General features: G+C 38.1%; 2 protein-coding genes across 5 annotated transcripts; both read right to left on the reverse strand.

The window, feature by feature from the left end:
• Positions 1-210: 210 nt before the first annotated feature.
• On the reverse strand, positions 211-7,862 carry soat1 (sterol O-acyltransferase 1). 3 transcript variants are annotated; one of them, XM_067514485.1, is made up of 16 exons: positions 7,724-7,862; positions 7,157-7,308; positions 6,076-6,134; positions 5,393-5,541; positions 5,224-5,283; positions 5,029-5,061; positions 4,576-4,861; positions 3,845-3,923; positions 3,599-3,683; positions 3,468-3,513; positions 3,248-3,377; positions 3,042-3,139; positions 2,843-2,941; positions 2,469-2,604; positions 2,205-2,350; positions 211-2,089 (listed from the first exon to the last, which is right to left on the reverse strand). In XM_067514485.1, exons 2-16 carry the CDS (start codon positions 7,305-7,307, stop codon positions 2,012-2,014), a joined length of 1,635 nt encoding a protein of 544 aa, XP_067370586.1. In that variant the 5' UTR covers position 7,308; positions 7,724-7,862; the 3' UTR covers positions 211-2,011. The 3 variants fall into 3 exon arrangements, with proteins under 3 accessions (XP_067370586.1, XP_067370584.1, XP_067370585.1); XM_067514483.1 differs by having other exon boundaries at positions 5,029-5,136; XM_067514484.1 differs by having other exon boundaries at positions 3,845-3,888; positions 4,565-4,861; positions 5,029-5,136.
• Positions 7,863-9,011: 1,149 nt separating this feature from the next.
• LOC137132297 (collagen alpha-3(V) chain-like) lies at positions 9,012-24,037 on the reverse strand. Of its 2 annotated transcripts, XR_010915095.1 has the most exons (17): positions 23,944-24,037; positions 23,791-23,844; positions 22,129-23,686; positions 21,373-21,426; positions 21,183-21,228; positions 20,933-20,986; positions 20,697-20,804; positions 20,440-20,493; positions 20,159-20,266; positions 19,467-19,517; positions 19,288-19,341; positions 19,139-19,192; positions 18,984-19,037; positions 15,068-15,175; positions 14,836-14,889; positions 14,114-14,365; positions 12,622-12,675 (listed from the first exon to the last, which is right to left on the reverse strand). XR_010915095.1 is itself a non-coding variant. In XM_067514629.1 (16 exons), exons 2-16 carry the CDS (start codon positions 12,622-12,624, stop codon positions 9,248-9,250), a joined length of 1,251 nt encoding a protein of 416 aa, XP_067370730.1. In that variant the 5' UTR covers positions 12,625-12,675; positions 14,114-14,244; the 3' UTR covers positions 9,012-9,247. The 2 variants fall into 2 exon arrangements, 1 of the variants encoding a protein (XP_067370730.1); XM_067514629.1 differs by lacking the exons at positions 14,836-14,889; positions 15,068-15,175; positions 18,984-19,037; ... (10 more) ...; positions 23,791-23,844; positions 23,944-24,037 and adding exons at positions 9,012-9,400; positions 9,793-10,002; positions 10,077-10,151; ... (9 more) ...; positions 12,270-12,323; positions 12,461-12,514 and having other exon boundaries at positions 14,114-14,244.
• Between the last annotated feature and the right edge of the window lie 1,620 nt (positions 24,038-25,657).

Raw genomic sequence — 25,657 nt, forward strand, 5'->3', positions numbered from 1 at the left:
AACATCTAATTTGGATCATTTAACTTTCTAAACTTCACAGACGTACATAGATTGTATAAACGTATCTGCAGGTGGTAAAGTCTTACAAGTATGTATTTTTTCACACATTTACTCTAAAGACGTTTTACAATCTATAACGGCACATTGAACATTATACACGGCATGTATCATATGTGACATTCATTAAGGATAAAGCCGACAAAAAAAGAGTAAAACGAACACTTCGTTTTTATTATCATCAATGGTTATCATACTCGTGTTTGTGTCTTCAATGAATTTATCTACATCCACAAAATACTGGTTCATAAAATTGCCACCTGACACAGTAATTGAGCCAGCAACTTGATCACAATGAGCACACAGTAAGCAGGCAAAGCTTTGCTCACAAAAATCAATAGCTCATCTAAATAAACAGCATTACGGCAGCTTGGTTGTTATCTCTGATATAAATCTTATCTATTAAGAAAAAGGCAGACCGGAAGATAAAAACTACAGCCAGCTCTGGGGTTCAATCTCAAACTTGTATGTACCGCAGGCTAGTCTAATCTATTAGTATATAGTTAAATAATAAGTACAAGTCAATACTGTTTCCATAATGAACGAATAAAAGTTCAAAGTACAGCTTTAATACACTGCCACCTTGTGGGCATATGGTTTTTAGGAGTGCGGATTCACTGCTAAATTTTTCCTTTGTTGTTGTACTACAGTCTACCTGCATTAAAATGTGTCCGAATTGACACTACATTATTTTGCAGTTTTTTCCAGGAAACATAATATTAATGTGCAAACACAGCATTTCAAAGTCAAGACAACTAAAAGCACACCGAGCATTTAAATTCCTTGTCCCAGTTTGGCATGAGAATTGCTGGTCTGACAAAGCTGTAACCGTAGCCCTTAATCAAGTTTGACTAATATCACAATGTCATATATTGTAGCAGTAGGCTGCAACAGGTTTGCAGTGGGAATTGTTCTGTAGTGATTCCACATTGCAGATGTAATCATTGCAAACAACTCAACACTGGACATGAACCATGAATCAGATTTAAAAGAAATGTTTAAAAGTGGAATTTGCCATAGCAAACTAGTTAAATTTGATAATCCACAATACATTCAGCAGTCATATAATATAATAACTCCATACAGCATAACTAGTTTAACATTTTGTTTTCTGGCATTAAGAGTCATAATTTTTTATTGAGGGCTTTAAAGATTGTATCAAATTTGGTAATAGAGTTTTAAAGTTTTAAAGTTGTTTTAAAGCTCCATGACTGAATCAATATAGATTTACCATAAACATGAGCAAAACTAACTCAAATGCCGCATTATTTTATATCCTCAGAGAAGTTGAGTGCAATTAAAAAAAAAATAAATAATCCTGTCTGTTTGATCTTGGATTTTCATTTCTTCTCATAGGTCTTGGCTTAAATGTCTTTCCTTTGACTTGGATTTTTTGCTCGCCTTGTACCTCACTTGTAGGTCGCCTTTGATAAGAACCTTCTGCCAAATAACTAAATGTAAATTTTCAGCGGCCATTTTCATAATACACTTTATTGGCTGTGAAAATAAATAACATGAATTATTTTTTCAATTTTTTGGTTAATATTAACCATTATTTTATATATTATTATTGTTGTATATTGTGCAACATTTTTATTCAGCTGCCATAGCATTATTGCTATTTTGTTGGCACAGGGAGTGTTTTCACTGTTGATCAAGGCAAAAATAATGGGAATATGAAAAATAAATGATATCTTTTACTTGTAGGGTTGCCTTTGAAAACAGAAATAAGGCAACAATGTGAGTTTGATATATAAAAAAAAAGAGTAAATAAATAAAAATGTCTTGTCCCATACAATATTATTATCTCTACACCAATAAATGCAATCAGCTGTAACCATAGTGCGACAAAATAATATATACATAAAAAAGACAAAAAGTAACAAAATTAACAGAAAGGCTTATCAAATTTATAATATTTAGAAATGGTCTTCAGCAGTAGTCCAAATGTAGGTCACAGCCCATCAGGGTCTTCCACCAAACCTTCCTGACAGCTCCAGGAGCGAGGCTTCAGTAAATCGAGGAAGGAAGGCTGACACAAAAACACAGTCATATAAATCTAAATTTGCTTACCCTTAAGTCAGACAAATTCAAACAAATGACTAAAAGATGAATCACATTGTATCCATAGAGAAGAATACATTTACCTCTTTGAGGGGACAGTAGCGTTGGGCATACCATTCATTAGAGTACAAACAGAAAATGACTCCCTCACCCACGAAAAGCGACATCCACATAAATATGTTCCAGATAGGATCTTTCCTTTGGTCATGCAGAATGAAGTTGAACATCACTGTGACACAACAAGAACATTTTGGATTAACTTGTCTTTTGTCAATTATTTTGGGTCATGTGTGCGTGTTTGTTAGCAGTAACATAACATTGGGGTGTGTAGTTGTCTTATTCCTTACTTCCAAACGACATAAAAAGGCAGAAGAGCACAGGATAGAAAAAGCCAAAGCAGATTACAAGAATGTACTCATGGACTACTGCGGACACTGTAAATACAAACAGCATGGCTGCTGGTTTGAAACGGTTCTGAGACATCTGCAATTACAAAAGTACAGACACAAAATAGAGAACAGACATGTCAAATCATCAGTTACACGCAGGTTTAACTGTAGCCATAAACTTCTCTATGAGCAAAAACAAAACATGTTAAAAGCATTTTAAAATAAATCTTGTAAAGTAAAAAAGTAGATATCAGCATGTTAAACATCAATGTTGTTGTTGTGGCTTTAAATACTGTACTTTAACCCCCCCTTAAAAAAAATAAAATACTTACCCACAGAAAGTCCTGGTACACATAGTAGTACAGAAAGTCATGTACAACAACATTCCAAGTACGATAGAAATTAGCAAAAGAGGTTGAATTCCACCAATCCTGTAATGTGTGATGACATTAATTAATTTTAAAATACAACACATTTCAAATAAAATATAGGTATGATTTGTAGCATGATTTTGCAGCATAAGTGCAGCACCTTGTAAAACATCCTATCAGCAAAGCGAAGCATCTCAGCAAATGCATTGAGCCAACAGTGCAGGACACCAAAGAATCCCAGAAGGAAAACCAATACACCTACAAAGATTGAAAAAAAAAAAAAGTCACATATGTGGCTGCTTAAACAACAATGCAAATCTATAAAATGTGATATAATGAAATGATAAGAGGCTGAACTAGTCTTACCTGGCAAGATTGAATTAAAGACACAGAGAACAAAGGCTTTCAGATCAGAGAGCTGCAGACTAATGCCGTGGAACCGGGGGACACACAGTCGCACAAACATGTAATAGAGAAAAAACAGACAGCCCAGTACCTGTGAAAAGGAAATGGTTGGTCAGAGAATAATATTATTTTTGTGCAATCATATTTGATGTCAGTCTTAAAATGTGAAAGGGGTTGGTACCTGAAGGAATTTTGTGGCCACATATTCCCATCTGATCAATGGGTTCCTGCAGAGAGAAACAATGGTTGATCACCGATGCTATATTTATTTCAACACAACTACATCCTAATTCAATGAGAGGGTCCATTTACCTGGGGTACGCGTCTCTGTAGATGAGTGTGGGTGCAAACAGGAAGTAGAGATAATGAGAAACATGAGGGACCACTGGTGCAGGACCTGTAGACAATAGCAAAGACAGCTTATTATTTCCGTTATATCTGGTATGATCTGTGGCTATGGGAAAAGGAAGAAAGTCCATAAAATGGTAAATAAGAACTGTATAGGAATACACAGAAAAAAAAGCAAGGAAAATAAATTATTGTTGTAAAGTTACATACTGGACTTGTCTTTAGACCAGGTCACAACTCTTGGTACGTTCTCCCTGATAAAGGAATGGGATTTCATCATTAGCCGCACCTGAAATTAGAGAAAAATCTAAACTGGCACTGCAGCTATTGTAACTTTTGCCTTATCTGATCTGAGTTTATATACAGTTGGGCACAAACATTTGGATCCCTTAAGTGTGAAATTGCAAACAGAGTAAAACAAAAAATTTTTTCATCAACATAATACTGAATGTACGTTCAAGTGCTTCTTCATCACAAATTAAAGTTACAATTTTAAATAAATGTTAAATTTACTGAGGGGAATGCAACTGTTGCAGGTATAATTTTCATCATTTTACCATAACTGATTTATATACCGCTTTTTATTATTTATGGTTTAGCTTTACATCCTCCTACATGCCATTTAAATGCAAGGAGATGCGAAACTATCCATGAACCCAACATAATAATATTGCACATTCAGGTAGTACAAATGTTCTTTCATAATTAGGAATAACAAAAATGATCAAGGCGTATATAAAACAGCTATGGTAAAATTATGAATATTATATCAGTTTTTACCTTTATTAAGTAAAAATAACTTGATGAAGATGAAGGAACATTTGTACTAGCTCAATAATGATAAAATGATGATAACCTTTGCACCCAACTGTAGCACACTTATTAACAATGTTGTACATCTGGCATTGCTGGTAACTCAATCAAATTTACCAGTCATCTACCTGCTCCATGATAATGATGAAGCGAGATGCAGGTGGCAAACTGTTGGTCACCACCACATATACAGGAAAGAATCCAAGAAGCAGAGCTTGGTAGAGCAGGAATACAGAACCATACAGCAAACTGTACAACTTGGGGTGACTATAAGATGCAGACTGGGTATTTGACCACAGGTGGAACAAAGTGTAGGGAAACAGCAATGCAGACAGGAACATGTAGATCCATATGCACACCACCAGGGGGAACTGTCCAAATGCATCAACTAAGAGGTCAAAGTCCAGCACCAGCCTGAGGCAAAGGAGAGATGAGAAAGTTGGAGGCTGTGGCAAGTTAAAGCGTGCGTAATTTAGCAATTTATTTAAAAAAGTCAAAAGCAAACGACTGACAAAAAAATGTACCAAGTTATCCAACTTAGCAGACAAGGATACAAGAATCAAAGCATAATCTTACTTTACCTGCCCTCTTCAATGAAATCCACCACAAGTGTACTGAGGATAAAGACAGCGAACAGTGAAATGAACATGTGGTGGATGGTCCTGATGTGATTCACTTCCAAAAGCTCACTGTCGTAAAACACACAACATAACATTTGTATTCATACAGCTACATTAATAGTTAAATGACCTTTACATACAAGTCTTTGAACTTACTCTAAGAGAGACCTGCGGCTGACAAACTGCTTTCCCTCCCCATGTAGAGGCCGAAAATGTCTAAAGGACAACGGATTTACAAGAAACCAGAAAATCCATTGATAACGTAAAAAGGTGGTCACATATGCCCTTCTATGTATATCTCACATAAACACTCTCTTAAAGCAACCTGAATTTGCTCCTCTCCTTGTCTGACATCGGAGGTGTGAAGGAGGCAGCTACATGTGTAGGCTCCAGGTTGGCCGACTCCTCAATAAGATTGTCTATGAAGTCATTGACTTGACTGTCAAGCTGATGCATCAGGTCACTCTTTAGATACTGAGCAATAGCAAAGGACACAGGAAGGTTAAGGCTTGCAAATACTATTGCAAATCAATTATGTTCACGTCCAAACCTTTGCTGCTCACATTGCTTGATGTATTGTGTAACTGACCGTGCTACATCAGGTAATCAGGTGTGTGAACAAATAACAAGCACACTACTGTTGTCGAACAACTACTACTGTTTTATCATAAATAAATGAATGCTTCATGCGATTTTTCTTCTAAATGATCTTGTTTCACTGTGAAGAAAACATGATAAATCTGTTTTAAAATATGAATTCACTTTAATGTGAACTGCTGTTGAATGCTTTTAAATCATAACACAATATGGTTAAAGACTGCTACACATGGAAACAAATCATACAAACAATGCACTGTATTTCTGGCTGAGTGTTGATCTGAGCTAAATAACTCACTGACTACAATGGGAGGAAACCCAAGATCAGTTCTCTTTGAAATTAATGTTTTTGAATATTGCTCAACATTTAATTTTCTTAATTTTTTATTATTTAGTTTATTAGTTACCAACCTCTGCTTTTCTTTTCAGTTGTAACTTTTTGCTGGTCACGTGTTCCACTTCAATCTTTCCTGAAATTGGAAAGAGAACACACAAGTATGAGGCATTTGATAATCACAATATGCAGCTTTGTAATCAAAACAAAGCTCTGTGCTTTGGCCCCGCCCGAACAAACAACCAATAGGGCCAGCTGAACTACCTTGCCTCATCAGGACTTCAATCGGGCAAATGTAAGCATAAGGTCATGCCATGGCAGGTATTCTATTAGATCCCAAACAGAGCACCTGCGAGGGAATGTCCATGGAGCAGTGTGCTATACCATTAGAGGACTACTGCAGGTTTTATGCTTTAAGCAGCAAAAGTGTTAAGTCTGTAAAACAGCAGAAATCAAATGACATCACTATCTGATCAAATATCCAAAAAGAGACAACTCTTACGACACTGTGTGGCAAACACAAACTAGTATCTAAACAAATTGTGCCGCTTGGTATTTAGGTCACAATAGATCAGTAGACTCAATAGCCATTTGACAGTAAACAAGTTGGTTCAGTTGCTGACATCCTCTGCACAAACAGTAACAAGCAAGAGAAGCACTCCACCCTTCTAAGATGAGTAATTTAATAATCAAAGTAAAACAAACTAACACAAATCAACAGAACTAGACAAGAAGCAGGAACAAATGACAGGAATAGGAATATATAAAATTTTATTGGCATCAATTTGTCATTTTTCACTTTTCGAAGCATCCTACCATCTGCTACCCCAAACCAGTGTTTTACACACATTATGTCAGATCATCACTTCGTGTCTGTAGTACTGTTATGGGGCAGTGAACAACAAAGGAGTCATAACACTAAGCACAGGTCTGTCATACTGTATCATGCTTAACCATGCGAAAACAGTGCAAAAGTCGCTTAAGACAAACCCATCATCAGATGACATGGGTTCATTCAGTGAGTAAACGCCTAGGAAACTTACCTAAAGCTAGGGAAGTGGGGGATGAGTCAACATGCACATTTCACTTAGATCTTACATAGGTCAATGTCCTCTTACTATTTTAGCCCTGTTGATGATGGAGTTCGGGTTTTCTTACCATCGCCAGTAATATAGTTGTTTCCATTGCCTTGTCGAGGTTCCCCTGGACTACAGTGCCCATCCACAGAGCTATCTAGGTAAGGGAAGGGTGACATCTTAGGCATGGCTTGGCAGCGGGACCGGAGGACCCCGTCACCCGCACTCTCCATCCTCAAGAAACAGGAAAGTAAAAATAAATAAATAAATAAAATCTGTAAGAATTAGCTTACCAAAGTGAAGGCATTAGGCCTTGAGGACACGGAACAAGCTAGCTCATAGAACTAAGTACACAGGAAAGCATGCTAAGTACTTGATTGACAGACAATGCAAAGTCAGTTGACAAACAAATTATGTCTCACATGACACGGAGACACAGCGTTAAGCGGGTGACAGGTCAGTCAGCTCCCAACCAGATGTTAGTAAGAGTCAGCAGCCAGGAGAGGACTACAAATTGGCTAAATGGCCTGCTACAAAGCGCAGCAGTTTACTAATAAATAAGGTTAACATGACTCCCAGTCAGGCAACAGGTTGACTGAAACGTTGTCTAGCGCCAAAGAAATATTAATAACGCTGCCTGTTGACTTACTTGCTTTAAACACTCGGGTGATATCTTATTCAGTCGACATCCGAAGATACTGAGTCCAAACTAATTTTTTGCAGCCCATTAATAACGACAGTCAAAGCTGGCGTCTATCTTCTCCATTGTATTAACACGGAGGAGAGTATCAGCGGCACAGTTGATGCTGATTGGTCGAAAGTACCTCCTCCTTTCTACGTCACTGTAGCTATCAATATCGCCTTCGCTTCTCTAAACATAATTCCTTTTTTATTCAAATGTAAGCTCATGTTGGAATATGTTTCTGTGTAAATGGCTTACATTGAATTTTATGGCTGTATGATTTTTGTTGTCATACTGTGTATTGTCATAACTATTGTCAACAGTTAGCCTACGCTCTCACTCTCTGTAGCAATCTAATGCAAATTAAAGGAAATAAAAAAACTAACATAATACCTTTATGATTAAGTGTATGCAAATTATTCTCCAAATTAAAACCAAAAGTGAACTGCTAGTTGGGACAGGACTATGTGCAAAAATATGGCAAAGAGCATGCAAATCTTTACAAATATATACAGGCACAAGAAAGTTTAGTTTGGGGTTCATTTACCTTACAAATTAATCTGTTGCAATTAAAAAAAGGCAAATGCACAAGCTTTTCAATACTGGAAAATGGTCCAAGCTCAGGGTTTGCCTGTACATTAAGAAAATGGTTCCCTGGGCAGAGACAGGTGAAAGACCAGACTGAAATAATTTTGTCTTTATGGCCATTTGATTTTTTTTCAATTTGCCCAGTCTTTTGGATCATTTTTTCGTCTTTTAATAATTTCAGACAGAAGAAATATTAAGTTAATTTATGCATAAGCTCAAATGTCTCTATTCAGTAAGCTGCTGATGTAATGTATTGTAATATGGTTAAATACAAATGAACTAAGTTCACTATTAATGAAGATGAGATCCTGTTACCTGTTTCAAGATCAGGTAATAAGGAAGGATCCAACTTTTGGCCATTACTGTGTGCTACACTCCTTTAGTATTTCATATTACTCTTACAAAATATACATTAAAAACACAAACAACTGGGACATAGCATGACATGGTGACATTGCACTTTGAAAAACTTGTTTTGAATTTAGTCAAATTCAGTCAAGACTGAAATCTCAAAATATTTTTTTACGCTATATGTGTCCATGTATAGTTAAATTCAGTTGTAAATGAGACTTTGAAAAAAAAATGGCCCATGGCTTGATGTCATTCAATATGTTTGAACATTTTATTTTATAACATTGCATATTGGAGGATGCAATACACAATTAAATCACTGGTTAAATAAACAATTTTAATCCAAAATCAGTTTCTTTCAAACTTTTGCTCTACACAAACAATTTCCAATACAATATAATTAATTCCTCTCTTTTTGAGAATAGAAGTATTTATTATTGAAAGACAAAGTACAGCACTGAGTAAGTAAAAAAACATTATTGTACAATACCCTATACCACATATCATTTCATCTATATGAAACAGGTATAGATTTTTTACACACAAAAAAATTTACAAGAAGCAGAGGGGTCCCAAAACAACACTGATCTCATAGATGAGGGAGGTTTGTCCCTTCGCCTCTACACCCACATCTCTGACAGGAAGTAACTCCATATCACCTCGATGCAACTCTGTACTCCCCTGCACCCTCACAACCATTTGCACCTGTAAAATGATCAGAGGTACAGACATTAGCAGAACATGTGTAGTTTCTTTCACTTGAATTCATAACTTATTCCAACCATTGACCGTTTAAGGGCAGGAAAGTTTTTGTGATCCAAAACATTTATAATCATCCTGAGATTTTCTATTGATTAGTACATCTGTTAATTATGCTCCTGTTTGTATATTGCATTGGTGTTTTCCTTTGAAAAATTCAGGGACAACACAGATAAATTTTGGAATGATCATGGAGTGTTTGTAACTTCTCAGATTCATACTAATTTGCATCCAAAAGCTTCATTCTGTAAAATTATATTTTCTAATGTCCATCTACAATTAAAGAAGGATGCTAAATTGACAAAAACTGGTGTTTTGACAATAACAAAATCATTTACCTCACAGCCTTTTCTGGACACCGTGATACAGTGTGAATCAATTTCTTTGCCAGAGTCTCCCATGATGTGGATAATCCTATTGGCTGAATTTGTTGTGGCAGCAGTACTGGACTGGTTTCTTGTACAGCTGACAGTCATGTGCTGGAAAGATGTGTGGCTATGTAACCGTAGAAACCTCAGCTGGACAACATCCACACCAGCATACTCAAACTATTAGACAATAAACTGATTAATAATAAGTCTAAGGAGATAGGGCAGTGTAGTTATGCTGTATGTGTCTTTACCTTTCGGCTACGTTGCTTCATCAACCACTGGACAGACCTGGATTTCTGTTTTTCTGTTTTTAATCCAAATTTAATCTACGTAAAAGAGCATTAATTCAATTTATTCCAACTCAAGATTTAATGTTTTCTTCGCTCTTGTAACTGTATTTCTATCAAAAGAAAATGAACCGATATCTCACAACACTTGTCCTGCTAATTTAAACCTGTAAGGAGAAAATTATTGTACCTGTGACTTTAAAGGTTCAATGCAGGTTGTTCCTCCTGCTGTAAAGTTACAGAATACCTTCACAGAATCATAGGGACAGCCTTGGTTGGGATCAATGTAAAAGTAACCTGAAATGTAATGGATACAAGCATTTGGCCAGAATAGTACATGTCATTAGTAATAGATTCACAGAAACATGTGATGATAATGAGCCCATTCAGGCCCTCACCATCATTCAGGTGTGGATGTACTAGTCCCAGCTCATAGCAGGTAGTGGCAGGATCGTCTTTGGTTCCCTGGGGCCAGTTGAAGAATTCATCAGAGTCATCTCCTTGAGCCCATCTCCTGGACAACGGCCTGGGCTGCTGCAGAGGAATCCATTACTTTGTCATTAATTTAGGCCAACCAGCCGTCCTACTATCAACCATAACACAATTTCTTGAATGTATGCAGAAGTGAAAACAAAGCAAACAGAGGACAAAATAAAGCGTATGAGAAGCAAACTTGTACCAACCTTTTTTTGTCCTGTTCGCTTTAGTGTTTGCCTGTGGCTTGGTACATTTTTCAGCTTAGATCTTGTTCCAGTTTCTATTTCGGGCCATAGCTCAATGTTCCAACTTGGTTTTAATCCTTGTTTTTTAATAAGTTTGTGTTTTCCTGGTGCACCTGGTTTTCCCTGTAAATGAAATTGCTTTACTTGAAGAGCATTGGGCCATGCAATTCACTGCCAACAACCTTCCAGAGCATAATAAAACATGACAATATGTTGCAGTATGTTGGTCTGGAGGAACAATTTTATATTTCTTTACTTTTATTTTTGAGCAAAATGTCTTACTGGAGGTCCATGCTTTCCCTTCACTCCCTTAGGTCCTCTCTGTCCCCAGACACCTTTCATTCCCTGTAAGGACCCAAATTCAATAAAACTCTGGAGTCAACTGATGCATGATGAATATCTTAGTATTTACCCCCAAAATAATATAGGCAAATCAACACAAATAAATTAAAAACTATAACTGTGGATGCTCTGACTTTTTAATACAACAAATATAGAAACAAACTCCTCATCTTTGACTGGATCACATCAGTGAAGATCCACAAACTTTAAATTTCAAATATCAACAAAATACAGTAAGTTATCTCTGACCTTTTTCCCATGCAGACCCTGTATAAAAGATAGAATACTACATGAGTAATACTTTGTGTATTTCAGCTCATAATTTTTAAAAGCAGAATATGAAAGCAGCATACAGGATGCCCGAGGGAGCCTTTTTGCCCTGCTGGACCACCAGGACCAACATCCCCCTGTAAAAATCCAATGACTGATTATTACCTAGGTAGCAATTACAAAAACAATAGGAAAAAAAAGAAAACAGAATCTACCTGCGTTCCTTTAGCTCCTCTTTCACCTTTCAGTCCCTGCAAACCAGGATTTCCCTAAAATGAAAATGAGAAATTAGGTCATGATGAAATGATGCTTATGCCTTTAATTTATATGAAGTTTTCAACATTCTCAACAACCTTTAGCCCTGGTGGCCCAATTGGTCCCAGTACCCCAATATCACCTGGGAGACCCTGTATAAAAAATATAAATAAATAAATGTTTTTTTTTCAAAAGTTATATCATGGCAATTATAATTTGGTGTGATTTCTGTCACGGCTCACGGTAAAGGCCCTGACTTCTTTTGATGTACAATATGCAAGTTCTCTTTGTTGCAGACAACTAACAGTTTGTTCAGTTTAGTTTATTATACTCTATATCTAAACATAGATAATTGAGGACACATTTTAAATAATAAAGAAAAGCAATCAGAGGGAGGTGCTGCATGTCTGACTTTTACCTTTGTACCATGACTTCCAGAATCACCCTTCTCACCCCTCAGTCCTGGAACACCCTGCATCAGAGCCAGTGATGACGCAGACATTTTCATGAACACATAGTGTGCTAGGTTTATTTCTGAATTTTATATGATGTTGTTGAACTTGTATACCTGTGGCCCAATTGGACCCCGAGGACCCTGAGTTCCTTTCAGTCCAGTTTTACCCTGAGAGATGGAACAAGACATCAATAAGACACATTCAGGACACAGTAAATACCACAAAACTGCATGAAAAGTAATCATGTCATACATCCCTTGATGTGGATAACATTATGTTATTCACCTGACATTTGCTACTGTACCTTAAACCCTTCTGGACCAGTGCTTCCTCTGATCCCAGGAGGCCCAGGTTCTCCCTAGAACATACATTTGTTTAATACTACAAAATGCATCTGTAAGACACAATAGTACATATATTTATGAATGACGGATGGTTCAAAGATGCATTTTATCCATGTTTTACCATCTTTCCAGGCCTGCCAGGTGCTCCAGGAGCTCCTCTGAAACCAGCATTTCCCTTTGGGGAGAGATTTACTGTGTGAGGCATTTATGTAGTTGAAAAGTACAACACAACCCAAATTCAAAAAAGTTGCTTAGGTGTGAAAAGGTAAATAAAAACATAATGCAATGATTTGCAAATACTCTATTCACAATAGAACAAACAGCACATCAGATGTTGAAACTGAAACATTTTACCATTTTATGGAAAATATTAGCTCATTTTGAATTTGATGGCAGCAACACAGGGGCGATGTTGGCCTTTGTGTAGCATCCTCTCTACTTTTAACAACTGACAGTAAATGTCTGGGAACTGAGGAGACCAGTTGCTATAGTTTTAAGAGAGCTATGTTGTCCCTTACTTGTCTGATACAGGAATCTAGCTGCTCAACAGTCCTGGGCTTTTTTGTGCCTAATTCTATGTTTTATGATGTGCCTTTCTATTGGTGAAAGGTCTGTTGTGATGGATGCAGCATGAGGTTAAGTATTGTCTTGCAGAAATATGCAAGGCCTTCCCTGAAAGAGACGTTGTCTGGATGGGAGCATATGTTGCTCTAAAACCTCTATGTACTTCTCGCTGCACATGTCGTAAGCACAAATGCATCCACCATACCATCAGAGATACAGGCTTTTGAACTGTCTGCTGCTAACAAACTGGATGGTCCCTCTCCTCTTTAGTCCCCAGGACACAGTGTCCATGGTTTCTAAAAGAATTTAACATTTTGATTCATCTGACCACAGAACAGTTTTCCTTTTTGCCTCAGACAATTTTAAATGAGATTTTGCTCAGCGAATATGGCGGCATTTCTGGATTGTGTTCACATATGGCTTCTTTGTTGGATAATACAGCTTTAACTTACATTTGTGGATTGCACAGACAGTGATTTCTGGAAGAGAGCTGATGCAGTGATGTTCAGTAGAGAATAGAGCTTGTTTTTAATGCAGTGGCACTGAATATTATAAACTGTATAAACTGTAGATGGTTCTTCAAAGTTTTACGTTGAACATTTTTCTGAAATTATTTGTAGTTGTAGTTTAGTTTGTTTTTAGACACAGTTTATTTCAGATTGGTGAACTTCTGCCAATCTTTACATTTGAGAGGCTCTGCCTCTCTGAGTTACTGACCTCTTGCCAGTTAACTTAATTAGGTGGTAAATGCTCCTCCATTTGTTTTTTTGTTTGCCGCAATTACTTTTACTGCCTTTTGTTGCCCCTGTTCCAAATTTTTTGAGATGTGTCACTGCCATCAAATTCAGAATGAGTATTTTCCATTAAATGGTAAAATGTCTCAGTTTCAACATCTGATAATTTGTTTATATTCTATTGTGAATAAAATATGGGTTGATGAGATTTGCATATCATTGCATTCTGTTTTTACTTATGTTTTACACATTGTCCCAACTTTTTTTGAATTGGTGTTGTATTATATAATGTATGTATAATCCATTTTTTCTTACAGGGTCTCCTTCATTACCCTGAACCCCCAGTAACCCATCCAAAGCACGTAGGCCCTAAGGGACAAAAAATATATAAACAATAAAAAGGAGACATAATAAACACATTTTTCATTTTAAATGTTTTGAACGTTAACTTTAAAACATAAAACGAGTAGCAATTTTAGTTGTATATATATGTATTATGCAAAGGATACTTGCAGGTTTCCCAGGTCTTCCAGCAGGTCCTGGTCTCCCTGGCAGGCCCTCATCTCCCTAAAAAAATTTTGAGAGTTGAATTTAAATTGAATCATCTTTCATCCTAACTCATTTTATAACAGATTGGATAATTTAATCCAAACTTTTATCAAATTTAAATATTGGTTTTCTTTTTCAGCAAAAGGACTAGTCATACACCACAGACTTTCAGTTTTTGAGACATCTTGTGCAGCTAAGCACATTTTCCCTACGGTTCTGAGCATGTTAGCTACAAGGTTCCCCTTGAATGCTGCTTTTTTGACTTCTGCCATTGTTGGGTTAATTGGTGACTAAATTGTCATTGAGTCTAAATTGAGTGAAAGTGAGTGTGAATGGTTGTCTTTATGTCTTTCTGTTCTGAATGTGATAGATTGTCCAGGGTGGACCACATCTCTTGGCTAATGAAAACAGTGATAGGCTCCAGCCCCCTTTGACATTCAAAAGGATAAGTGCTTAACATAATGAATGGATATTTCAATAACACTCACCATTTTTCCAGGAGCTCCTTTTTTCCCTTTTGTTCCATGCTGGGCATTATATCCCTTAAGACAGTTTTAAAAATTAAATTTGAGCTGTTCATATGCATCAAAAAGTGTAACTAGTAGCAGTGAGCAGTTAGAATATGGTGCCCTCAGGTGTAAACCTATTATCTCGATTACGACTTATTTATGAATAAAAAGGTTAGAATTTTATGTAAGTTAAGTATTGGCTTCCTCTTACCTTTGGGCCCTGAATTCCTTTAGCTCCTGGAAATCCAGGCGGACCTGCAAGTCCAGTTTGACCTTTAGCACCTGGAGGGCCAATAAACCCCATCTTTCCTTTTGTGCGCTAAAAACACACAAGTTCAATCCTGAAACTGTATTGTGACTACTAGATAAAGTAGATGTTTGTAATTGACAAAATATTACCTTTATTCATGAACACTAAAAGGAATAATTACAAAGAATTGTAAAGCCGAGTCTCCACAATTTAAATAATCTATGGCTACATGGACTTTACATGGACTTAAGTAACTGGGGTGCTCTGAAATAAGCTTTCTCAGGTAATCAGGGAACGGTTTTAACGTGCGCGTGCACATAAGTAACCGGAAATCTGAGTAAATATGCAGCACAAGAGTAATCTCTGAAAGGTTTTAGAAGTTGGTGCAAAGATTTTAACTTCACTGTATAATGATGGAAAATGCTGCTTTCTGACTTTTCTCTCTGTCTGTGTGTTCGTGTCGCAGCAGGGTGACAGCGCAGGGGGTGAGAAAGGAAGGTCATGCAGCTGATCCACAACAGTCTGAATTTTAAAAATCCAATAGGGAAAGTGACTTATTTAGATGTCTAAGAGACAAATGTAAATTATAGTTTCGGTTGGATCTTAGGCAAACTTTGTTTTAAAAATGAGGCGGCATCGCCCCATTAACTCATTAACAATCTCACCTTTCATTCATTCTTTCACTCAGCTTCCATTAGTGTCTGCAACCCTTGGTTATGCACATGTGCCAGTGGAGAAGGCAGATTAGAAACCTGGACTTAGCACCAAACTAGGACAGGAGATATACTCAACTAGTAAGTAATGTTTGAAATTTGATGTTGGTTTCAGAGGTAGCAGAGTTTCTGTCATTTTTCTTGAGTCTGCTGATTTAGTCTGTTTGTTTTTAATAGAGTTAAGAACTGTAGGTAGAAAGTTTTGCTCTTCTGGTGAAGTGGTTATTTGGTCTTTTGTTGGTGGTAGTTTCAGCTTAGTAATCACCGAGCGTTCACACCTTTGACCTAACAAAGGCACACAAGTTAGGTTGGTTTCAACTAGGGGGCGGTTTCGGCTGTAGCCAATTAAGACCATATATAAGGCCTGTTGGGCTGGAGCGTCAGGCCTTGTTCAGCCCTCCTTGTGTGAAGACCGACGGTATAAAGACAAGCGAGTCTACCTGCGCGAGTCGAGGACACTAGGTAGTTTATTTCAAACTTGTTCTACTTCTGTTCCTCTACTTTGCTTCACATTAACCCTTTCTACTCCGGAAAGCCTTTTTCTTTGGTATACTATGTGTTTTCAGCAGATCCCTGTTCTCCTCCGCAGACGCAGGACATGGGGTCCTACTAGGGGGACGACATGTTTCTCACCTGCGCACTCTCACCCAGACCACTTTGTCACCAGCCTCTTTTTCTCTTGCCCTGTGGAACTGCCAGTCTGCAGTGAACAAGTCCGCCTTCATTCCAGCTTTTGCTACCCAGTCAGCTGTTCACCTGCTTGCACTTACAGAAACCTGGATCATGCCACAGAACACGGCCACCCCGGCTGCACTCTTCGCCAATTTTTCATTCTCTCACACTCCTCGCTCATCAGGCCGGGGGGGTGGGACTGGACTTCTCATCAATGACACCTGGAAGTTTTCCTCGACAGCACCACTCAGCAATCTGTGTTCTCTGGAATATCATGCCATTAGGATCACAGCACCGATTGCAGTCCAGGTGATTGTGATATATCGACCACCGGGCCAGCTGGGGAACTTCTGCGATGAACTGGACATGTTGCTGTCCCACTTCCCGGAAGACGGCACTCCTCTCATCGTCATGGGAGACCTGAACATTCACCTGGACAAACCACATGCGGCTGATGTGTTTGCTCTTCTAAACACATTTGATCTGGTCTCCACTCCTCCGACCCACAAAGCTGGCAACAACCTCGACCTCATCCTCACCCGGAACTGCACCACAGACAACAACTTGGTCACTCCTCTGCATGTATCGGATCATTTCTTCATTCAACTCACAGTCTTTATCCCTAGACCTTCGCAATCTCCCCCCACACGTAACATTCCGGCGCAACCTCAGGTCTCTCAACCCGGATCGACTCTCTGGTCTCCGCAACTCTGCCCCCAACACAGGACCTCTCCATCCACGATGCAGATGCACCCACAGACAGCCTTTGCAATACACTTTCTTCATGTCTGGATTGTCTCTTTCCCATGTCTTCGAGATCCGCTCGTCTCTCACCTTCTAATCCGTGGCTCACTGACGGGATCCGTGAACAACGCACCACGCTCAGGAGTGCTGAGAGGAAGTGGCGCAAATCCAAGACTCCATCTGCCCTTGCTGAGTATCAGAATCTGCTTGGACCTTTTTCTCACAGTGTCACCAGGGCAAAGATCAATTACTACCAGGAGAAGCTCAGCAACACCTCGGACACCAGAAAGCTGTTCTCCACTTTCAAATCACTCATCTACCCACCTTCACCTCCGCCATCTACCTCTCTCACTGCTGACAAATTTGCCGACTTTTTTACCAACAAGGTGGCACCCATCAGCTCACAGTTCTTTCCTCCAGATGATGGCATCCGTCTAACCTCTTCCAACACTGCATTGCTCTCATCATTTGCAATTCTGACTGAGGATGACGTATCCACTCTCCTCCTTTCTAACCATCCGACCACCTGCACTCTGGATCCAATCCCTTCCACTCTTCTTCAAGCAGTTGCACCCACACTAATGCCAGCTATTACACAAGTCATCAACACATCTCTCAAAACAGGGACTTTTCCAACCTCTTTCAAGCAGGCCTTGATTACCCCACTGCTCAAGAAGCCTTCTCTTGATCCCTCTGTAGTGGAGAACTACAGACCTGTCTCCCTCCTTCCTTTTCTGGCCAAGACAATGGAACGAGCAGACTTCCTTTCCAAGAACAACCTCCTCGATGTTAACCAGTCTGGCTTCAAGAGGGGTCACTCCACAGAAACGCCACTACTGACTGTTGTGGAATATCCGAGCTGCAAAAGCCATAGGTCAATCATCTGTCTTAATTCTACTTGATCTATCATCAGCCTTTGACACTGTGAACCATCAGATCCTCTTGTCCACACTCTCTGACTTGGGCATCTCTGGAACAGCTCTAGACTGGCTTTGTTCTTACCTATCGGGACGAACCTTCAAGGTATCCTGGCGGGGGCATCTTTCTCACTCTCACAGCCTCTCTACTGGTGTGCCGCGGGGCTCAGTTCTTGGTCCTCTCCTCTTTTCTATCTATACTTCATCCCTAGGGGCCATCATTCACTCACATGGTCTTTCCTATCACTGCTACGCTGATGACACGCCGCTCTTCCTGTCCTTTCCACCGGACAACTCCACTGTCTCATCGCACATTTCTGCCTGTCTTTCAGACATCTCAGCCTGGATGAGTGAGGGACACCTTTAGCGCAATGATCCCACGATGGTGGAACGAGCTACCAAACTCTGCACGCTTAGCTGAATCTCTCCCAATATTCAAAAAACTGCTGAAAACAGAACTCTTCCACGTCTTCCTATGCACTTCAATCTCTAAAAAAAACAAAAAAAACCCTTTCTGCTCTCTCGCACTTGCATCTCGTGAACTGTGAACACTTTTCTGATAGGACTTTGCTTTGATGTTTTCTCCTTGACTTAGATTTTTGCTTGCCTTGTACCTCACTTGTAAGTCGCTTTGGATGAAAGTGTCTGCTAAATGTAAATGTAAACCTGGTTACAGGTATACATGGAAAAGTAATTGGCGTTCTCTGACAGAAATGGGGAAACCGGGTTTCCATAATCCCCTAATCTGATTTCGGAAACCAGCTTTCGCACATACTTAACACTTAAGAAATCAGTTACTTAAGTCCATTATGTAAATGCAGTCCATCTTACCTGTGTGCCTCGTGTCCCAGGTTGACCGTTTGTACCTTTTTGTCCTCTTACACCCTGGGAAATACAGAGGGTTATACAAACACATCCACACACTATTAAAAATGCTTGGCTAGGTTTATGATGCCCACAGGCAATTGTGCATAATGAAACCCCACCATGTCTCCTTTGATGCCAGCAGGGCCAAGCTTGCCTTTCTCACCATGATTGCCCTGAATTACCCGAACAAAGTAGGGTTACAATAGAATACCAGTAAGCTAGAACTGGATGGATCACTCATATCACAAAGATGAATGGTATATTACACCTTTGGTCCTGGGATTCCAGCTTTGCCATCAACGCCTACGATGCCTGGTAAACCCTGAAAAAACACAGGAATCTATGTTGTGTCTCTTAGATATAATGTGTTTGTTTTTTTATGCCATCTAACAACAATTTACAGCCTCTATAGCCATTTCATGCTGGCATGAGTAAAATAAAACATACTATAATTAAAGGTCCTATTTGTCCAGGTACACCTCTACTACCAGGAGGACCCTGAAATGAGACAAAAAGAAGAAAAAGACAGATATAAGAAGAACGTTCTTAAAGTCATGTTTTATTTGAGCCTCATTACACTAAATGTAGGACATAAAACCTTTTGTATTAGATGACCTTTTTTTAAATGGTCTGCACTTTTCTATCTTACTTGTAGGTGTGTCCTGTGAGACATAGCCTCTAACATAGTGAAAGACATAGTGTCATGGCTTGGAATGAAGAGCTGCTTCTTGAACAGGCTCTCTTATTCTTTTAATGATATAACTCATGAAGGTAGCAGCAGAAACAAAAAAAATATTTGATACTTTTGCTCACTTAAAAGTTGGGTAATCTGATACATAAGCCTTTATGTTCGTTTAACATATCCAGGTGTAAATACCATGAAATAAAAGCTGTAATTCTGAACATTTGTCCCATATCTACAATTTGATTTAAAAATGCCTTCAAAACAATACATTAGCCTTATCATTCCAATTACTTTGAAGGGACCGTACATAAACATATCACAATTACATTTATCACATAAGCATCACATGATGCTTATCATGATATAGAATTTTTTATTAGTTAACCACATATAGGATTTAGACAATATTTTACAATCACTAAAATGAATCATTAAATCCAACAGTGTTACTAACATTTTGCCCTTGGAGTCCCTTCCGGCCTTTGACACCTTCTGCCCCCGTGTTGCCCCCTAGTCCAAATGATCCAGGTATACCTGATGGACCTCTAATGCCTTTCTCACCCTGTAAAAGTATGTTAGTTATCATCATCATCATCATCATCATCAGAAATAGTCTACCATTTTGTATCACAAGTTCAACATAAAATTAAATATTTACCCCCGTCATTAAGGACTACTTACTTTCTCATTCTTACATCCACTTCTGTTTTATTCTTACACTATCAAAAGACTAACCTTGAGTCCTGCAAAGCCCTGTTTTCCTCTTTCTCCTGGTGAACCTCTGTATCCCTGAAAAAGAGGGACGATAGCACAGTGTTTGCTTTCAAAAACATTCAGCATTCAGGGTCTCAGAATCTCATAATAATAATAATAATAAAAAGAAACATCTTGTAAGACTTGATGCAGATACTCTTGTCCTGAGAAAACAATCTTAAATTAAACATTAAACATAGATATTGGGTATTACGTATGTATTGCTATCTCTTACTCACCTGTTTCCCTAGTGGCCCCTTTATTCCCTGTGGCCCTTGGTTGCCACTGTCACCTTGAGTTCCTTTCTGTCCTTTCTGTCCCGGATGTCCGCTCTTCCCCTTGTCACCCTGCAATGTACAGTAAGTTCCTTCAACATGGAAGATGCAGTTGCAACTATGTGATTTCCAAGAAGGTGCAAAAAAATAAGAATACTTTTATCCTAGGTTTCTCAAAATACACACTGACATTTACTCACAGATATGCCTTTTTGTCCAGCTGGCCCCTCTGATCCCCTCAGTCCTACTGGGCCCTACACCCAACAATACTGGGTTACTATTAAACATGCTCAAACTAAACATTGTCACAATCTTTTCACACAATCAACCCCATAGACTGCATAGGCCTTTAAAACTATATTTTTCAGGTATTTTCAAATGGTAAAAAAAAAAATCAAATATGGAAATCAAATTGGTGACCAACACAGTCTATTCAATCTACCTCCTCACCATCGAGGCCAGCAATTCCCTCCTGCCCCAAAGCCCCTGTTGATCCCTGCAGATGCAAATATAAAGACAAACAGAAACTGAATTACAAACCACTAAGTAACCTACTTTTTATACAATATAATTTGGTTCTTTCAATGTAAACAATTAGCTGAAGCATGTACAGAGTAACTCAGTAGAAGAAATGTTTTACCTTATTTCCTTTTGCACCAGCTGATCCCATGGGTCCTTGAGGTCCATCTCTACCCTAAAAGAGGTGAAAATAAAACAAGCATTTACAAGATTATAAGGACATGCACCAAAGGATTTTGATGCCTGCCTTACAATCTTCTTACAATCTTCCTCTAATAGTGAAAAAGATACTGGTATTAGCACTTTTACAGAATAAAGACTGCTTTTTTACTTTATGTGACATAATTAAACTTTAATTAAACTTTCTGTTTGCATCTTAGACCAAGCCTTTGTCAGCAGTGGTCACACAGATCTGCCGAACAACATTTTGCATGGTCAACATTTGACACGTGACTAAGAACTACCAGACTACAGTACTATTACTTATTGGCATGGTTTAATCAAATGACCTTAATGTGGCTGTCACTGCTTTTATCAGAGTCTGTGAGTCTCCCACACCATTCAGGTATTCAGGCTTCACAAAGGCAGCATAAGTGGAATAAGCTGCTAAAGGGACAAAGGACCCAGCAGTGAAGAACCACATTTAGATCAACCCAGGCATGCTGAAAATGAATACCTTTACCTTCAGTGTTGTTTTCTTTTGTATCCTGACAAAAGTGGTGTCTGGGTTCACATTCATTTATCTCTAAAACGTTTGTGTATGAAATCCCAAAATGAATCTACAGAACAGTGCTGCAGTTCTCATTATGACAAACTGCCTATACAACATTATCTGGACCTATAATTCAGAAATGTGACAGCAAAATAATAAACTTACTGTATAACCTGTGACTCCGCGAGGGCCAATCTGACCTTGTGGACCATTGTCACCTGGAGGGCCACGGGGCCCAACCTCACCCCATGTTCCAATGTTACCCTGGATACCCTGAAGGCAAACATTTGTATTCATAGACCATAGGATCAGTAAATCACCTACTGGTCCAACCCAGTTATATGTCAATGTGTCCTTGGGGAAGAAACTGAACCCTAGTGTTGGTCTCAGTGGGTCAAGTGAGCAGCATCATTGGTGTGTCAGTGTGTGTGAATGGGTGAATGAGAGTCAACTTTGCAAAGTGCTTGATTAAAGCACCGTATAAGAAAAATTTACCATAACTATTAAGGGACAAATTACCAAAAAAGAAACTGGAATGCTAATGATGCTAATAAGTGCTAAGGGATCTTGAATGGCCAGTTTGTTTAGGCTCAATGTTTCTTTCTCTAAAGCAATAACTTGAAACCAAACACTGCAATTACACAAATACAGTATTGATTGTATTTGTGCACAGTGGGAAGTAGTAAACCACTTTTCACAGTCAAGCCGACTTGTATGTGTACTGTATGTCAATTTTTCAGGTATACACAATTTGTCTTAATAAGGGAGTAAGTAAAGGGCTGGATAAACTCATATTCTACATTTCTTGTTGCAGTTTGGTAATTTTCCAACTCTTTTTTGTTGTTTGCTACTGGCAACTTGTTTGCAACTTTGTGAAATTTCCTCTGACATTTAAGTTATTTTAGGAAATTGTTGTTTTTGGAAATTGTTTGAGAAAACTAGCCTTGCTGTATTTTGAAGATATCGGGAGCCCTTTGTTGGATGCCATTTTACTCACTGTACTTTTTCTGCAAGTCTTTTTGCCAAAGTCATGTTTCCTGCTTTGGCATTTGGATTCTGTATACTGTGAGAGAAATTATATACTGAAATTATCTTACAGGTGGTCCTTTGTATCCACCTGGTCCAGGCATGCCCATCTCCCCCTGAAAGATGGCAAGACACTGTTAGTAAAAAGGCTTAAGAAAAAGAAAACAATTAACCACTCACATCTGTTATACTGTGTACTGATAAAACAATAAATTAGCACTTGCAGCAGTGAAGCTGATGGAAACAGAAGCAGAAAATAATTTACTTACTGGGGGACCTTGTTTACCCCTTGGTCCTTCCTCACCTCTCTTACCCTTCACAACAAGGTCAACACCATGTTTAATTGAAAAAATGTATATCATTAAGCAACCAAGTGAAAGCATTTGACAGTAGAGTGTAAGGTTCATTTATAGACAGATTAATGTGTAATCTATATGTCGTACCTTTTGTATGACACTCATACCTTTTGTCCATGACTTCCTGGAAGTCCATTGGGGCCTTCTCTACCTTTGACCCCCTACAGAATACCATTATATGTTTTTTTCTCAGTGTCATTGTAGCTATAAGAGTGACAGCAACCTGTGTTTGTTAAACATTGCATTGTAGCTTCCTGAGAAGCACTTTTGGTGGTGCTGTAACATACTCTCTCTCCTGGCTTTCCTTGTGTCCCCTTCATTCCTCTGCTGCCAGGTTCTCCCTGAAAATTTATACAAATATACACCTATATGAATTAACATAAACCCTATTATATTTGGTAACTCCCAACACTGAATGCCTGAAAGAAAAAAAAAAAACACTCACACTTTTCCCTACAGGCCCTTGGAGGCCTGGAACTCCTGGCTTACCAGATAATCCCTGTGGAAGTTTGTCTTGTTTACAAGACTAACCGATACCAGTGTGTGACATTATACATGCATTGTGCGTTATTGGCTTAAGAATAAAAAGTAACCTCACCTTAAGTCCTAGAGGTCCAGTGTCTCCATTCATTCCACTTGAACCAGCGGGTCCCTGATTAAAAGATGATATTAGTTTATCACTGGCTACACCGTTAATAGTCCCACTGAAAAGTGATTATGAGAAATACAGACCATTAGCTTAAAAAGGAAACCACCAAATATACATTTATATGATAAATGCAGCCAAGGCTAAATTCACATACAAATGGAGTTTACAAAAATTCTTTGGTAACAGGTGTTTGGACAAAGTTTAAATTCACTTACTAGATCTCCAAGTGTTCCATCATGTCCCCTGTTTCCCAAATGACCTTCAAATCCCTAGGGTTTAATACAAATTATGGTAACTAAAAACACATATTAGTGAATAATAAAAACAAGGTTAAACAACTTTATTTTTTGAGACCTGACTTTAAGATTTACTCCTTTTTCTTTCACCTTTCTTTTCCTTCCCACACAAGTCCACCAAGTTCAAACATTCTTTTGATTTTAAGCCAATATACCAGAGAGTGTCGACTCCTTAAATTACAGTCTTATTATATGAGGAAACATATAATACACTGCTAAACGTTTCTTGATTTACTCCCACAAGACAACAACATAATAGTACAAAATAAATGCATTGTGTTTTGTATCCTCCTTGAAACTGACTGAGGATTTTCTTCTTGTTGTTCCTTGTTTTCAGTCGGTAACTTAGAGGTTAATGTAGAAGATGATAATTCTTTTAAAACATATTGGAAGGAAATGTTAATGCCATTTATTGGCCCTAATCCCTAAACACAGAAAAGTATTTGTTTTAGTTGTTGTGAATTAAAGGTTAAATGATTTTAAATTACAACCCAAGATTTGCAAATCATTGCATTCTGTTTTTATGTATGTTTTACACAGCTTACCATCTTTTTTAGAATTGGGGTTAAATAAAGAATAAATAAGTATGTATACTCCTACCCTGTACATTCCTATCCCTCCCCCCAAACTGTCATTTCTTCTTGAAAAGGGTATAATCTTATGATTATACCCTTTCTGCTTAGCCTCACTACCCCTCCTCAATCCTCCAATCCCGATGCACCTTTACAAGCAAACATGGCTTGTCTTTTTGTTGCATATTCCACTGTTGCTATGCTGCTATGTTTTTCATTGTGTGATTGGTACAGTTTTTTTAATGTGGTGAATAAAAAAATAAAAAATAAATATTAAATAAATATTAAAACATTCTTCTTTGGTGTGTAGTATGCTATAGTGAGTGATAACCTTCAGTCCTTTAGGTCCAAGTATTCCTGGGACTCCACACATTCCCTACACAAACAGTTCATACGTAAAAAAAAAAAAGTACCATAATAACATTCCCTACAGAATTATAGCCTATGAGTTTGACTATTCACAAATCATCATGTAGACTTATTAGATTTAGCAATGTAGAAATATTAAGTTAAAAATATTGAAGTTAAATTTAATAAGTTAAAGTTCTATTAAGTTAAATTATTAATAGAAGTCTTTTAAACTGCAAACATTTTGAAAATTTATAAAGAATATATACTGAATATATATTTAGACAACACTGCAGTCACAGGACAGAAAAAGAAATGTAACCTTAATACCAGGTTCTCCTTCATGTCCTTTTTCTCCAGATTTCCCCATCTCTCCCTGCAAACAGAAAACATGGCAACATAATTAGGATGACTTCAGCATTCACAATATCTGTATAATTCACTTGC

The sequence above is a fragment of the Channa argus genome, chromosome 8, assembly GCF_033026475.1.
Source record: "Channa argus isolate prfri chromosome 8, Channa argus male v1.0, whole genome shotgun sequence".
Taxonomy (NCBI): domain Eukaryota; kingdom Metazoa; phylum Chordata; class Actinopteri; order Anabantiformes; family Channidae; genus Channa; species Channa argus.

Bases quoted from the DNA above. Each gene is read 5' to 3' on its own strand.
- soat1 (XM_067514483.1), bottom strand. From the start codon at position 7,307: ATGGAGAGTGCGGGTGACGGGGTCCTCCGGTCCCGCTGCCAAGCCATG. The intron at 5,542-6,075 runs GTTGGTAACTAA...GCTATTGCTCAG, and splicing joins AACTGAAAAGAAAAGCAGAG to TATCTAAAGAGTGACCTGAT. The intron at 3,378-3,467 runs GTACCAACCCCT...TCCTTTTCACAG, and splicing joins TGGCCACAAAATTCCTTCAG to GTACTGGGCTGTCTGTTTTT.
- LOC137132297 (XM_067514629.1), bottom strand. The intron at 11,716-11,799 runs GTTGTTGAGAAT...TTTTCATTTTAG, and splicing joins TTGGGCCACCAGGGCTAAAG to GGAAATCCTGGTTTGCAGGG. The intron at 9,401-9,792 runs GTAAATGATTTT...ATCATTTTACAG, and splicing joins TGTCCAGAAAAGGCTGTGAG to GTGCAAATGGTTGTGAGGGT.